We start from the raw sequence: 15,432 nt of genomic DNA, 5'->3' as shown, positions 1-15,432 counted from the left end.
AGTTAAGGAACATTTACAACTATCTGATCAGTACTTTTCAAAAATTTAAAGGTCATTAAAAAACAAGGAAGGCCTGAGAGACTGATGTTGAAAAGAGACTGAGGACCATAGTGACACATGCATTGTGGTGTCCCGGATTGGCTGCTGGAGCAGAAACAGGATGTTAGGGGAAACCTGTGAAATCTGTATAAGTCAGTGGTTCTGCTAGTAGTCATGTACTAGTGTTAATTTCTTAGTTTTGACAAGTATAATACAGTTAGGCCAGGTATCAATGTGGCATATATATGGGAGATATATGGGAACTGTGGGCAGTACCTTGTCAACTTTACTGTAAACATAAAATTATTACAAAACAGAATTTTTAAAAATTTTCTTTTAGCCATATATTTATTTATGATTAATTTATTTTTTATTAAAGGATAATTGCTTTATAGAATTTTGTTGTTTTCTGTCAAACCTCAACATGAATCAGCCATCAGTTCAGTTCAGTTCAGTCGCTCAGTCGTGTCCGACTCTGCGGCCCCATGAACCACAGCACGCCAGGCCTCCCTGTCCATCACTAACTCCCAGAGTTCACTCAAACTGACGTCCATCGAGTCCGTGATGCCATCCAGTCATCTCATCCTCTGTCGTCCCCTTCTCCTCCTGCCCCCAATCCCTCCCAGCATCAGAGTCTTTTGCCAGTGAGTCAACTCTTCGCATGAGGTGGCCAAAGGACTGGAGTTTCAGCTTTAGCATCATTCCTTCCAAAGAAATCCCAGGGTTGATCTCCTTCAGAATGGACTGGTTGGATCTCCTTGCAGTCCAAGGGACCCTCAAGAGTCTTCTCCAACACCACAGTTCAAAAGCATCAGTTCTTCTGTGCTCAGCTTTCTTCACAGTCCAACTCTCACATCCATACATGACCACAGGAGAATCCATAGCCTTGACTAGACGGACCTTTATTGGCAAAGTAATGTCTCTGCTTTTCAGTGTGCTATCTACGTTGGTCATAACTTTTCTTCCAAGGAGTAAGTGTCTTTTAAATTCACGGCTGCAGTCACCATCTGCAGTGATTTTGGAGCCCCAAAATATAAAGTCTGACACTGTTTCTACTGTTTCCCCATCTATTTCCCGTGAAATGATGGGACCGGATGCTATGATCTTCGTTTTCTGAATGTTGAGCGTTAAGCCAACTTTTTCGCTCTCCTCTTTCACTTTCATCAAGAGGCTTTTTAGTTCCTCTTCACTTTCTGCCATAAGGGTGGTGTCATCTGCATATCTGAGTTTACTGATATTTCTCCCGGCAATCTTGATTCCAGCTTGTGCTCCTTCCAGCCCAGCGTTTCTCAAGATATACTCTGCATAGAAGTTAAATAAGCGTGATGACAATATACAGCTTTGACATACTCCTTTTCCTATTTGGAACTAGTCTGTGGTTCCATGTCCAGTTCTAACTGTTGCTTCCTGACCTGCATATAGGTTTCTGAAGAGGCAGGTTAGGTGGTCGGGTATTCCCATCTCTTTCAGAATTTTCCACAGTTTATTCCACACAAAGGCTTTGTCATAGTCAATAAAGCAGAAATAGATGTTTTTCTAGAACTCTGTTGCTTTTTCCATGATCCAGTGGATGTTGGCAATTTGATCTCTGGGTCCTCTGCCTGTTCTAAAACCAACTTGAACATCTGGAAGTTCATGGTTCATGTATTGCTGAAGCCTGGCTTGGAGAATTTTGAGCATTACTTTACTAGCGTGTGATATGAGTTCAATTGTGCAGTAGTTTGAGCATTCTTTGGCATTGCCTTTCTTTGGGATTGGAATGAAAACTGTCCTTTTCCAGTCTTGTGGCCACTGCTGAGTTTTCCAAATTTGCTGGCATATTGAGTGCAGCACTTTCACAGTATCATCTTTCAGGATTTGAAATAGCTCCACTGGAATTCCATCACCTCTGCTAACTTTGTAGTGATGTTTTCTAAGGCCCACTTGACTTCACATTCCAGGATGTCTGGCTCTAGGTGAGCAATCATACCATCGTGATTATCTTGGTTGAAGATCTTTTTTGTACAGATCTTTTTTCTTCTGTGTATTCTTGCCACCTCTTCTTAATATCTTCTGCTTCTGTTAGGTCCAGACCATTTCTGTCCTTTATCGAGCCCATCTTTGCACGAAATGTTCCCTTGGTATCTCTAATTTTCTTGAAGAGATCTCTAGTCTTTCCCATTCTCTTGTTTTCCTCTATTTCTTTGCATTGATCACCGAGGAAGGCTTTCTTATCTCTTCTTGCTATTCTTTGGAACTCTGCATTCAGATGGGAATATCTTTCCTTTTCTCCTTTGCTTTTCGCTTCTGTTCTTTTCACAGCTATTTGCAAGGCCTCCCCAGACAGCCATTTTGCTTTTTTGCATTTCTTTTCCATGGGGATGGTCTTGATCCCTGTCTTCTGTACAATGTCACGAACCTCATTCTATAGTTCATCAGGCACTCTATCTATCAGATCTAGTCCCTTAAATCTATTTCTCACTTCCACTGTATAATCATAAGGGATTTGATTTAGGTCATACCTGAATGGTCTAGTGGTTTTCCCTACTTTCTTGTATTTCAGTCTGAATTTGGCAATAAGGAGTTCATGATCTGAGCCACAGTCAGCTCCTGGTCTTGTTTTTGTTGACTGTATAGAGCTTCTCCATCTTTGGCTGCAAAGAATATAATCAATCTGATTTTGGTGTTGACCATCTGGTGATGTCTATGTGTAGAGTCTTCTCTTGTGTTGTTGGAAGAGGGTGTTTGCTATGACCAGTGCATTTTCTTGGCAAAACTCTATTAGTCTTTGCCCTGCTTCATTCCACATTCCAAGGCCAAATTTGCCTGTTACTCCAGGTGTTTCTTGACTTCCTGTTTTTACATTCCAGTCCCCTGTAATGAAAAGGACATCTTTTTTGGGTGTTAGTTCTAAAAGGTCTTGTAGGTCTTCAAAGAACCGTTCAACTTCAGCTTCTTCAGTGTTACTGGTTGGGGCATAGACTTGGATTACTGTGATATTGAATGGTTTGCCTTGGAGACGAAGAGAGATCATTCTGTCATTTTTGAGACTGCATCCAGGTACTGCATTTCGGACTCTTTCGTTGACCATGATGGCTACTTCATTTCTTTTAAGGGATTCCTGCCTGCAGTAGTAGATATAATGGTCCTCTGAATTAAATTTACCCATTCCAGTCCATTTTAGTTCGCTGATTCACTCTTGCCATCTCCTGTTTGACCACTTCCAATTTGCCTTGATTCATGGACCTGACATTCCAGGTTCCTATGCAATATTGCTCTTTACAGCATCGGACCTTGGTTCTATCACCAGTCCCATCCACAGTTGGGTATTGTTTTTGCTTTGGCTCCATCCCTTCTTTCTTTCTGGAGTTATTTCTCCACTGACCTCCAGTAGCATATTGGGCATCTACTGACCTGGGGAGTTCCTCTTTTAGTATCATTTTGCCTTTTCATACTGTTCATGGGCTTCTCAAGGCAAGAATACTGAAGTGGTTTGCCATTCCTTTCTCCAGTGGACTACATTCTGTCAGACCTCTCCACCATGACCCGCCCATCTTGGGTGGCCCCTCGGGCATGGCTTAGTTTCATTGAGTTAGACAAGGGTGTGGTCTTTTTGTGATTAGATTGACTAGTTTTCTGTGATTATGGTTTCAGTGTGTCTGCCCTCTGATGCCCACTTGTAACACCTACTGTCTTACTTGGGTTTCTCTTACCTTGGATGTGGGGTATCTCTTCATGGCTGCTCCAGCAAAGCGCAGCCGCTGCTCCTTAACTTGGACCAGAGGTATCTCCTCACCGCTGCCCCTCCTGACCTTGAACGTGGAATAGCTCCTCTAGGCCTTCCTGCACCCACGCAGCATATATCACCTCCTGTTTGAACCTCCCTCCCATCTCCCTCCCCATCCCACCCCTCTGGATTAATACAGAGCCTTTGTTTGAGTTTCCTGAGCCATACAGCAAATTCCCATTGACTATCTATTTTACATATGGTAATGTAAGTTTCCATGTTATTCTTTCCATACATCTCACCTTCTCCCCCCACCCCATGTCCATGAGTCTGTTCTCTATGTCTGTTTCTTCATTCAGTTCAGTTCAGTTCAGTTGCTCAGTCATGTCCAACTCTTTGCGACCCCATGAACCACACCACGCCAGGCCTCCCTGTCAATCACCAACTCCTAGAGTCCACCCAAACCCATGTCCGTTGATGCCATCCAACCATCTCATCCTCTGTCATCCCCTTCTCTTCCTGCCCTCAATTTTTCCCAGCATCAGGGTCTTTTCAAATGAGTCAACTCTTCGCATCAGGTGGCCAAAATATTGGAGTTTCAGCTTCAACATCAGTCCTTCCAATGAACACCCAGGACTGATCTCCTTTAGAATGAACTGGTTGGATCTCCTTGCAGCCCAAGGGACTCTCAAGAGTCTTCACCAACACCACAGTTCAAAAGCATCAATTCTTTGGCGCTCAGCTTTGTTTATAGTCCAACTCTCACATCCATCCATGACCACTGGAAAAACCATAGCCTTGACTAGACGGACCTTTGTTGGCAAAGTAACGTCTTTGCTTTTTAATATGCTATTTAGGTTGGTCATAACTTTTCTTCCAAGGAGTAAGCATCTTTTAATTTCATTTCTGCAGTCACCATCTGTAGTGATTTTGGAGCTCAGAAAAATAAAAGTCAGCCATTGTTTCCACTGTTTCCCCATCTATTTGCCATGAGGTGATGGGACTGGATGCCATGATCTTAGTTTTCTGAATGTTGAGCTTTAAGCCAACTTTTTCACTCTCCTCTTTCTGTTTCATCAAGAGGCTCTTTAGGTCGCTCTTTAGGTCTTCTTCACTTAACTGCCCTGTAAATAAATTCTTCAGTACCATTTTTCTAGATTCCATATATATACATTAGAATACAATATTTATCTTTCTCTTTCTGACTCACTTCACTCTGTATAATAGATTCTAGGTTCATCCACCTCATTAGAACTGACTCAAATGTGCTCCTTTGATGGCTGAGTAATATTCCATTGTGTATATGTACCATAACTTCTCTATCCATTCGTCTGTTGATGGGCATCTAGGCTGCTTCCGTGTTAGAGCTATTGTAAGTAGTGCTTCAGTCAATAGTGGGGTACCTGTGTCTTTTTCAGTTTTCGTTTCCTCAGGGCATATGCCTAGGAGTGGGATTGCTGGGTCATATGATGAATTGATTCCTAGTTTTTTAAGGAATCTCTATACTGTCCTCCATAGTGGCAGTATCAGTTTACATTTCCAGTAACAGTGTAAGAGCATTCCTTTTTCTCCACACCCTCTCCAGCATTTATTGTTTGTAGACTTTTTGATGATGGCCATTCTGACTGGTGTGAGGTGATATATCTCATAGTAGTTTTGATTTGTGTTTCTCTAATAATGAGCAGTGTAGAGCATCTTTTCCTGTGTGTGTTAGCCGTCTGTATGCCTTCTTTGGAGAAATGTCTGTTTAGGTCTTTTCCCCATGTTTTCGGTGTGTTGTTTGTTTCTCTGGTATTGAGTTGTATGATTTGCTTGTATATTTTGGAAGCCAGTCCTTTGTCAGTTGTTTCGTTTGCTATTATATTCTCCCATTCTGAGGGCTGTCTTTTTACCTTGCTTATAGTTTCCTTTGCTGTGCGAAAGCTTTTAAGTTTAATCAGGTCCCACTTGTTTACTTTTGTTTTTATTTCTGTTACTCTAGGAGGTGGGTCATAGAGGATCTTGCTTTAATTTATGTCATCGACTGTTCTGCCTATGTTTTCCTCTGAGTTTTATAGTTTCTGGTCTTATGTTTAGGTCTTTAATCCATTTTGAGTTTATCTTTGTGTATGGTGTTAGGAAGTGTTCTAATTTCATTTGTTACATGTACTTGTCCAGTTTTCCCAACCCCATTTATTGAAGAGGCTGAAAGCAGAATTTTTATCTAAAAGTTAACCACAGGTAATGAACAACAGTGTAGAGTCCACAGTTCTGTAAGGTAGTTGGCTTTATCATTTCAGATGCGCATTAGAAGTTTCAGGGAAAAATTGTAATTTTTTTGTCTACTGGAAAATAAGCTTTCAGTGGGACAGTAGTATGGTGCTTTGTAAACACAGAACTGTGGTGTCGACGGTACAGTGAGGCTTCCTGCAGAAAACTCATGCTGCTGTTGTTTTGAATAACTGTACTGAAAAGCAGCATTTAAATAGGGCTGGAAGATGGATAGAAAGGTCACATCATGTTTGTAGCCTGTTATGAAACATGATAGATACTGTAAATTTTTTGTGTGTGGCTAACATGTCTGTTTTCAGTGTCTCTTTGCAATGTTAGTTCATCTGTATATATGATTTAGAAAATATTTTACAAAAACTGTAGGACAAGAATCTGTGAACTTAATGTAAGAGTGTTGTCACTGTTATTTTCTGCTTCAGAGCGTTAACTTTATAATAAAGAGAACATGACATATAACACTGAGTTTTTTTCTTATTACCCTCTTCTCATTTCTCTTTCTCCCAGTTGCCCGTGTTCTGAAGCTGTGTGTATCCTTCTAACACAGTTTTATATGTATTTACCTGTGCATAAATACGGAGAAGGCAATGGCACCTTACTCTAGTACTCTTGCCTGGAAGATCCCATGGACGGAGGAGCCTGGTAGACTGCAGTCCATGGGGTCGCTGAGAGTTGGACATGACTCAGTGACTTCACTTTCACTTTTCACTTTCATTCATGCATTGGAGGAAGAAATGGCAACCCACTCCAGTGTTCTTGCCTGGAGAATCCCAGGGACAGCGGAGCCTGGTGGGCTGCCGTCTGTGGGGTCGCACAGAGTCGGACACGACTGAAGCGACTTAGCAGTAGCAGCAGCAGCAGCACATATGCCAGAAGTTCCTTTGTTGTTCAGTCGCTAAGTTGTGTCGAGTTCTTTGCCACCTCATGGATTACAGCACACTGTTACTGTCTCCTGGAGTTTGCTCAGATGCATGTCCATTGAATTGGTGATGCTGTCTAACCACCTCATTCTCTGTCACCTCCTTTTGCCTTCAGTCTTTCCCAGTATCAGGGTCTTTTCCAATGAGTTGGCTCTTCACATCATGTGGTCAAAATAGTGAAACCTCAGCTTTAGCATCGGTCCTTCCCGTGATTATTCAGGGTTCATTTCCTTTAGGATTCAATTTGTAATAGCCATATAGTGTTCCATTTAATGTCTTTAGCATATTTTATGAATATTTATCTATATTCTAATTTTTAGCTATTAAAAACAGTGCTGCAATGAACACTGTTCATTTGTAGATTATGTGCATAGCTAAGAATTTGCTGCATCAACTGTCAGATTTCTCACTAAATAAATATGCTAATTTAAACTCCTACCAGTGGTGTAATGAGTGTTTTTCTTTAATGTTCTCATTAATATTTGATGCTATCAAATTTTCTTCTTTATTCTGTGTTCTATGTCTATGTAATGTTCCGAATTTAAACTGTGGTTAGTGACAGAAGTAGGGAAAAGTGTATGTATTCCATCTTTCCACAAGATAATCTAGATGGTGATGCATTTTAATAGAGATTATAATGCATGTTTTTAACAGTCTAAAAACTCGCACAATATAGATGTTTCTCCTTTTAGAAGTGGTGTTGGAATAGCTGTTTTTCCCTTAAGCTGTGGTTATAAAGCTAGTGTTCAGAAAAATGTAATATTAGTTACCTTTAACATAAGAGTAGATTAGTGTTCAGTAAAAAGGTAGTAAGCATATTTGATACCCTTTAAGTTATACCTTTCTTCTGAAGGTTAGGGCTTCCTAGTGGCTCAGCTGGTAAAGAATCCACCTGCAATGCAGGAGACCTGAGTTCTATCCCTGGGTTGGGAATATCCCCTGGAGAAGGGAACAGTGGCTACCCTGTCCAGGATTCTGGCCTGGAGAATTCCATGGACTGTATAGTTCGTGGGGTCACAAAGAGTTGGACATGACTGAGCAATTTTCACTTTTTATGAAGGTTAAGATAACCATGAGAGTAGCTAATAGTGCAGCTGACTAGTTGTATGCATTTACTAAGCGTTAGTGGACTCTGTTCACTGAGGAGTGTCGGGTATGGTAGAGGCCATGGTCTGATTCACTGAGAGTGAGTCAGAGGAGGTTGGGCAGGGCAGTGGGAGGAGCATTACTATTCAAGGTACACTTGAAAGTTTGACCAGTGTTGAAACACGGGGCAGTACGGAGGAACCAGAGAAATACCAATGTAATAAGATATAAAGGAGGTGAAAAGAAATTATTTTTATTAGTTGGACTTGAGTATTAGCCCGAGAGTATTTGTGGTAGGAGATGCTAATGTTCGAGCTTTGAAGCAGCTTTCCTGTGAGCACTATACTTATACCGTGGAGGTGCTACAGGTTATTCTAAGATCTGTTAGTAATACGGTTTTTACTTTAGTGCTTTAAAAAATAAATGAGTATGTCCACAGAAGATGTTTCAGAGCTGGTAAGTGAATTGCTGTTCTTTATATTTTTTATATAAAGTGGGATTTTTGTCCCTTTTGAAGAGTTCTCAGAGCTGGATAATAATGTTTTAGACTTTCTGGTATAATAAGGAACAAGGGAACAGAAGTTATTCACACTTTAGCCGGTAAGTAAGTAAAAATCATTCAGCTGTTTACTCTTGTTTAGACCTAAATTTCTGAACAAATTTTTTTTTCTGGTTTAGAAAAAAATATTCAAATCACTGCACCTGCTTTTTTCTTAAATATTATGTAGTGTGACAACTTATCTTGCCTTCAAAAACGCTTGTTTTCATTTTATTTCTAGATTTCATAAGTTAAATGGCTAAGTGGACATTAAATCTTTATTCACATCTTTTAAAAACTGCTTTTAAAAAAAGTGAAGTAGCAATATGGGAAATAAGATGATGATGAGATGGATACTTTGAAAGAGTTTCAGTGATTTTTTTGTTTGTTTTTTAAATATCACATTTTGATTTAGTTTTAAAATCTTATTCCAGTATTTCCATAGGAAGAATTATTATTTGAATGAAATAAATGATGGTTTGATTTTATGTCACCTTTAACAGTGGATGTGTATCAAATAAACATGTAATCTTGCTTATTTTTCTTTAGTAATATCACTTCATATCTTCTGACTTATACTTCTATAAAGTTGAAGGTACTAGTTTTAGGTAACACTTTTGGAAATCCTGAATGTTAAAAGTAATTAAGTGTAGTCCCCTCCTTATCCTTGGTTTTGCTTTCTGAAGCCTTAGTTACCCACAGTCAAGTGTGGTCTGAAAATACTTAAGCAGAAAATTCCAGAAATAAGTCATGTTTTAAACTGTGCACCTTTCTGCCTGGGATGTGAATCACCCCTTTGTCCAGCGTCTCCCACCCTTTAGTCGCTTAGGAGTAGCCCTCTTGATTATCAGATCAGTTGTCTCAGTATCCCAGTGTTTGTGGGCGAGTAACCCTTATTTTATTTAATAATGGCCCCAAAGTACAAGAGTAGTGATGCTGACCACTCGGATATGCCAGTAGAAAGCATATGAGTGAAAAGGTGTGAAAGCTTAATAAACAAGAAAAAGTCGTCGGCTGAGGTTGCTAAGATCTACGGTAGGAATGAATCTTCTGTCTGTGAAATTGTGAAGAAGAGAAAAGGAATTCATACTAGTTTTGCTGTCTTACCTCAGACTGGAAAAGTTACTGCCACAGTATGTGATAAGCGCATAGTTAAGATGCAAAAGGTATTATATCTGTAAGTTATTTTGAAAGATGGAAACCACATTCGTGTAACTTTTTATTAGAGTATATTGTTATAATTGTTTTATTATCAGTTGTTAATCTCTTACTGTGTTGAATTTATAAATTAAACTTTTCTTAGGTATGTGTACATAGGAGAAAACAAATATAGTATGTGTAAGACTCAGTTTGCTGCATTTTCAAGCATCCACTGGGAGTCTTGGGACCCTATGAATGAGGAGGGACTACTGTATTCCTCAGATTTTAATTAGCATAAGCAGAACTGTAACTCTATTTAGAGATTTGTTGGTTAAGTTATCTGCCTCTTTCATCTGAGAAGTAAAAGAATGCTCCTGCCATCTGATCTGGTTTTTATTATTCTTTGTGACCTTTGCTTCTATATTCTAGAGGTAATTGCTTTCTATTTTCAGATCATGGTCGTTCACTGGCCATGATTAGATAATCAAATTATAAAATAGGTATATTTCAACATGATGGAGTGGTTCATGAATTTTATTGATGAACCTTCTATCTTTTTTTAATTAATGTGATTGAAATTAAGTATTCTTCTTTACCTCAGATCAAGAGTAACTATCCTTTCCACCTTTTTAAAGCTGCTTCTTACTTGCTTATATTTTTCATCTTTTCCTTTAATTTATTACTTCCTACTCCTTACCCTACTTTCTTATCCTTATGAAAACAAGCAAATCAATGTGCACTACGTTCTTATCTATATGGCAATCATCCACGCTGTATTTTTTCCCTGACTGGTTCTGTATTGACATTACCTGTTGTGTAGGAGACTTCCCTTATTTGTACAGTGAGGTTTAGTTTTCTGACTTTGCTTTGTCAGTACATGATCCTGTTTTAAGTGAGGGCTCATTCTTACTGCATCTCTGGAGTCATTTTCAAAGTCAGTAAAGGAAGCGAAATTTGTAGGAAAGAGATGTTACAGTGTTAATATGTCAATATTTTATTTACTGGCTGATTCTCAGTCTCAGTTCAGTAGCTCAGTTGTGTCCGACTCTTTGCGACCCCCATGGACTGCAGCACACCAGGCCTCCCTGTCCATCACCAACTCCCGGAGTTTACTCAAACTCATGTTCATTGAGTCAGTGATGCCATCCAACCATCTCATCCTCTGTCATCCCCTTCTCCTCCCACCTTCAGTCTTTCCCAGCATCAGGGTCTTTTTAAATGAGCCAGTTCTTCACTTCAGGTGGCCAAAGTATGGGAGTTTCAGCTTCAGCATCAGTCCTTCCAGTGAATATTCAGGACTGATTTCCTTTAGGATTGACTGGTTGGAGCTCCTTGCAGTCCAAGGGACTCTCCAGAGTCTTCTCCAACACCTCAGTTCAAAAACATCAATTCTTCGGCGCTCAGTTTTCTATATAGTCCAACTCTCATATCCATACATGACTACTGGAAAAACCATAGCTTTGATGAGATGGACCTTTGTTGGCAAAGTAATGTCTCTGCTTTTTAATATACTGTCTAGGTTTGTCATAGCTTTTCTTTCAAGGAGCAAGTGTCTTATAATTTCATGGCTGCAGTCACCATCTGCAGTGATTTTGGAGCCCAAAAAAATAAAGTCTGACACTCTTTCCACTGTTTCCCCATTTATTTGCCGTGAAGTGATGGGACCAGATGCCATGATCTTAGTTTTCTGAATGTTGAGTTTTAAGTTAGCTTTTTCACTCATCTTTCATGCTTATCAGGAGGCTCTTTAGCTCCTCTTCACTTTCTGCCATAAGGGTGGTGTCATCTGCATATCTGAGGTTATTGATATTTCTCCTGGCAGTCTTCATTCCAGCTTGTGCTTCATCCAGTCCAGCATTTCTCTGATGTACTCTGCATATAAGTTAAATAAGCAGGGTGTCAATATACAGCCTTGATATACTCCTTTCCTGATTTGGAACCAGTATGTTGTTCCATGTCCAATTCTAACTTGCTTCTTGACCTGCATACAGATTTCTCAGAAGGCAGGTCAGGTGGTCTGGTATTCCCATCTCTTTCAGAATTTTCCACAGTTTATTGTGATCCACACAGTCAAAGACTTTGGCATAGTCAGTAAAAGTGAAAGTAGATGTTTTTCTGGAACTCTCTTGCTTTTTCCATGATCCAGTGGATGTTGGCAATATGATCTCTGGTTCCTCTGTCTTTTCTAAATCCAGCTTGAACATCTGGAAGTTCACAGTTCATGTACAGTTGAAGCCTGGCTTGGAGAATTTTGAACATTACTTTGCTAGCGTCTGAGATGAGTGCAGTTGTACAGTAGTTTGGGCATTCATTGGTAGTTTGGGCATTCATTGGCATTGCCTTTCTTTGGGATTGAACTGAAAACTGACCTTTTCCAGTCTTGTGGGCACTGCTGAGTTTTCCAAATTTGCTGGCACGTTGAGTGCAGCACTTGTGTAGCATCAAAATAAAGGGCAGAAGGAAGAAACAGTAGAAGCCTTACTAACAACCCTTCAAAGGTGCTCAATAAAATTGCTATTTAAGATGATAGCTGAAGAATAATTTGGAGGCACTGTGTGTCCAGGAATGGGGGACTAGAGTAGAGAGAGAGAGGGAGAGAGAAGGGGGAGATAAAGGGGGAGAGAGATTGGAGAGAGAGCGAGAGAGAGAAAGAGATTGTATGTCTGGTGGTAGTAAACTGTAGCAGGAGGAGGTTCCAGAGATGGAGTGGGGTGGAGCCTAAAGTGGACCTTACCTTACCTATAATTTTGCTTAGACCCTAAATTCACTTGATACTTTTGATAATGGCTTAGTTGGCACTGTGTGTGTGTAAGGCTGTAATCCTGAGTTTTCCTTAGGCACTGTAGATTGTATATATATATATATTTTTTTTGTTTTCCTCCTCTTTTTGTGTCTTTTGTTCTCAGAAGATGTATTATATCTAATATTCATGGGTTTGATTTCTCAGTGAATATTGAAGGTCCTCAAAGTGTTTCTAGATCTTGAGCAATATGTTGTAAATTTTTATTTTTAGAAATGGTAGACATTATTATTGTCTTGTATATCATACCTGTTTATAAGGTTAATTTTTATTAAAAGGTAACACAAATATCTATTTAGCCTTTGAACAGGATAGAATGAAAATTTATACCCAGGATATAAAATTTATACCCAGGATATATTCTCCTGAATCTGTCTCCTGTCTCACATTGGGTCAACCTGGAATTATTTTCTTAGAGGAATAAGATTTGAATATCAAGCCGAGTTCTTGGTCTCTTGTACCAGAGAGGAAACAATAGTTTTCAGACATACGATGTTTGTCTTTTTAAAATGTAGGTAACTCATGAGACGTTCAGGAGAATCCAAAATTAATACTCTTTGGCATGTTGAGGTTGCAGCTACTAGTTTTTGCATAGATTTCATATTTGTATTACTTTGAAGAATACTTAATGTGGTCTGAAAACTGAAGTTTTCATATGGTGTGTCATTTATTATTAATAGCCATTGAAGTAGTTTTCCTTACATACGTTACCAGTAAAAATGAAGCAGTCACTACAGTGTGAAATATTTTGTGTGTCTTCTATGATTTATACTTTAATAGTTTTCATGGTTTCTCATCATTTGAACAGTTATTCCAAAATGAAAAAATTTTCTGTTTGCAAAATGATATGGCTTGTTAAAGTAACACAAAAAAGCAAGCATCAAACATAATAATCTGAAATCCTACCAGCTAGAGTAACAAGTTAACATTGCAGTAGACATAAACACCTGGAGATATAGATTCTCTGTTAACTTTATATGTGAAAAATACCTTCTGGTTAGGGATTTACTGTTTTCTTGTGGTTACTTTTTATGAACAGAAACTGTTAATTTTAATATTAAATGTGTGAGGCGGGAATCCAGTTTCATTCCCTGCTGCCTAAATATGAAACACTGCATGCACCATATATTTTGAGATTAATATTTTCCCCTCCCTTTTTACCTGTTGTAAATCATTTTTCTGTTTATGGATTTTTGTGCCAATACACACTGATTCGTAGTATCGTATGGTTTTTCTTTATTTCTTAGTTTAAAGAAAAATCCCCTCACTTTCTTTTCATTGAAGTATTTTGGCTGTTCTTGGTCATTTGTTCTTCTCTACAAATTTAGAAATAGTTTAATTGCTCTCCCAAATCTGTGACATATCTATTCAATTGCATTGCATCAATTTTAGGAGAAAAATACTATCTTTATGATAATGAGTTTTCAACATCTGAACATGACATGACTTTTCTTTCCTGTGTCTTCTTTTATGTCTTCCAGTAAAACTTCATACTTCTTTTCGTGAAGATTTACCTATCTTCTCTTAGACCTGTAACTTAGAACAGGGTTTATCAGACAACAGCCCATGGGCCAAATCTAAATACCACCTGTTTATTTATAGTGTCGCTGAACTGAGAATGCCAGCTAAGAGTTATATAAATAGTTGGAAAAAGTGAAATGAGGAGCAGTATTTCATGACATGTAAAAATTATATGAAGTTGAAATTTTAGTGTCCATAAATAAAATTTTGTTGGAGCTGTAACCAAAGTGTGTGATAGTCTTTAGATATGTGTGGGCAGAGAAAAAGGTTGCAAACTGTTGATACTTTGTTTTATATAATAATCAATGTACCTGGTTTTGGTATTTTGCATTTGAGGATTTAATTTAATGAAATACAGCTTAATTTGCCTATCTGCTGATTTCCCCTTTTGTAGGAAATTAAGAAAGAGACAGAATCCAAGGATGACAGTTTGCCCATCAGGCGGGAAAGGCACGGGAATGTAGCAAATCTCGTACAACGAATAAGTACCTATGGACTTCTGCCTGGAGGAATTCAGCCACTTCCACAAACCAAAAACATTAAGAAGAGTATGTAAATAATTTTTTCTTCTTCATTTAAATAAAAATAGAAGTTTGCTTTATAACTAACTGTTCATAAGTTGTGTTAAGAAAAATCAACCTTTTGTAGCAGACTACAGAAACTTCCTGCTTATTCTTCAGTTACTAGTTATGGGCCCATGTTATCAGTCTTCATTTGGTAATCCAGCATGAGCTGTCTGTAGGAATTGTAAATTAAGATAGAAAACTTTGTTTTCTTGTTAGTCTTACAGGCTCTGTTGGGTAGTTAATCCTTTGCCTTAAATTTACTTGAATATTTTTTATTAAATGTTAAATGGGATGCTAAAATGTCTGCTCATCCTTAAGCAGTATAGATGCAAGCATTTGATAATGCATTTTCTTTACTGGTTAGCCATCTGAACATGAATATTCAGTTTTCCAAGGTGGTTGGCCTAGCAGAGTGCCTTTGAAGTATTTGGTGTAAATATGTTAAGAGAAGAGTTTAATATAGAGGGAGAGTGCCACATTTAAAATCAGACATTAGTTTGAATCTGTCTTATGACCTTAGATCATTTAGACTCTTGAGTTTTATTGTACTACTGGTGGAAAAGTGGTTTAAAAAAATAAAAAGACTAGTAATATTGCTGTTGTCAAAAACTTAGTCTTTGGAAAGACTGCTACTCAAAGAAGTACTTCAAGTCTGGGAGCAGATAGTGTTTTACCATAGTAAACCTGAGGCCCCATTAGAGATTGAATACTATGTTCAGTTTGATTTGATAAGTTATAAATGAGTATTTATCCACTATCATCTTCGATCATTCTTTTTTTTAAACCCACCTCCTCTCCCTCCCTCACCACTCCCCACATCAGTCTCTTTGATGTTGGGGTCTGTTGTG

The 15,432-nt window shown here is 38.6% G+C and overlaps 1 protein-coding gene across 1 annotated transcript in view; it reads left to right on the top strand.

Moving 5' to 3' along the window:
* CD2AP (CD2 associated protein) overlaps window positions 1-15,432 on the top strand; it is an 85,233-nt gene that overhangs the window by 31,063 nt on the left and 38,738 nt on the right. The window contains exon 3 of the mRNA XM_052649357.1: window positions 14,413-14,566. Coding sequence (XP_052505317.1) covers window positions 14,413-14,566 — 154 coding nt within the window. The remainder of the gene's footprint in view (window positions 1-14,412; window positions 14,567-15,432) is intronic.

This window comes from Budorcas taxicolor, chromosome 11 (genome assembly GCF_023091745.1).
Source record: "Budorcas taxicolor isolate Tak-1 chromosome 11, Takin1.1, whole genome shotgun sequence".
In the NCBI taxonomy this organism is placed as follows: domain Eukaryota; kingdom Metazoa; phylum Chordata; class Mammalia; order Artiodactyla; family Bovidae; genus Budorcas; species Budorcas taxicolor.
Note: the sequence above shows the minus strand (reverse complement) of the source record. Positions and strands in the feature narration are given on the sequence as shown.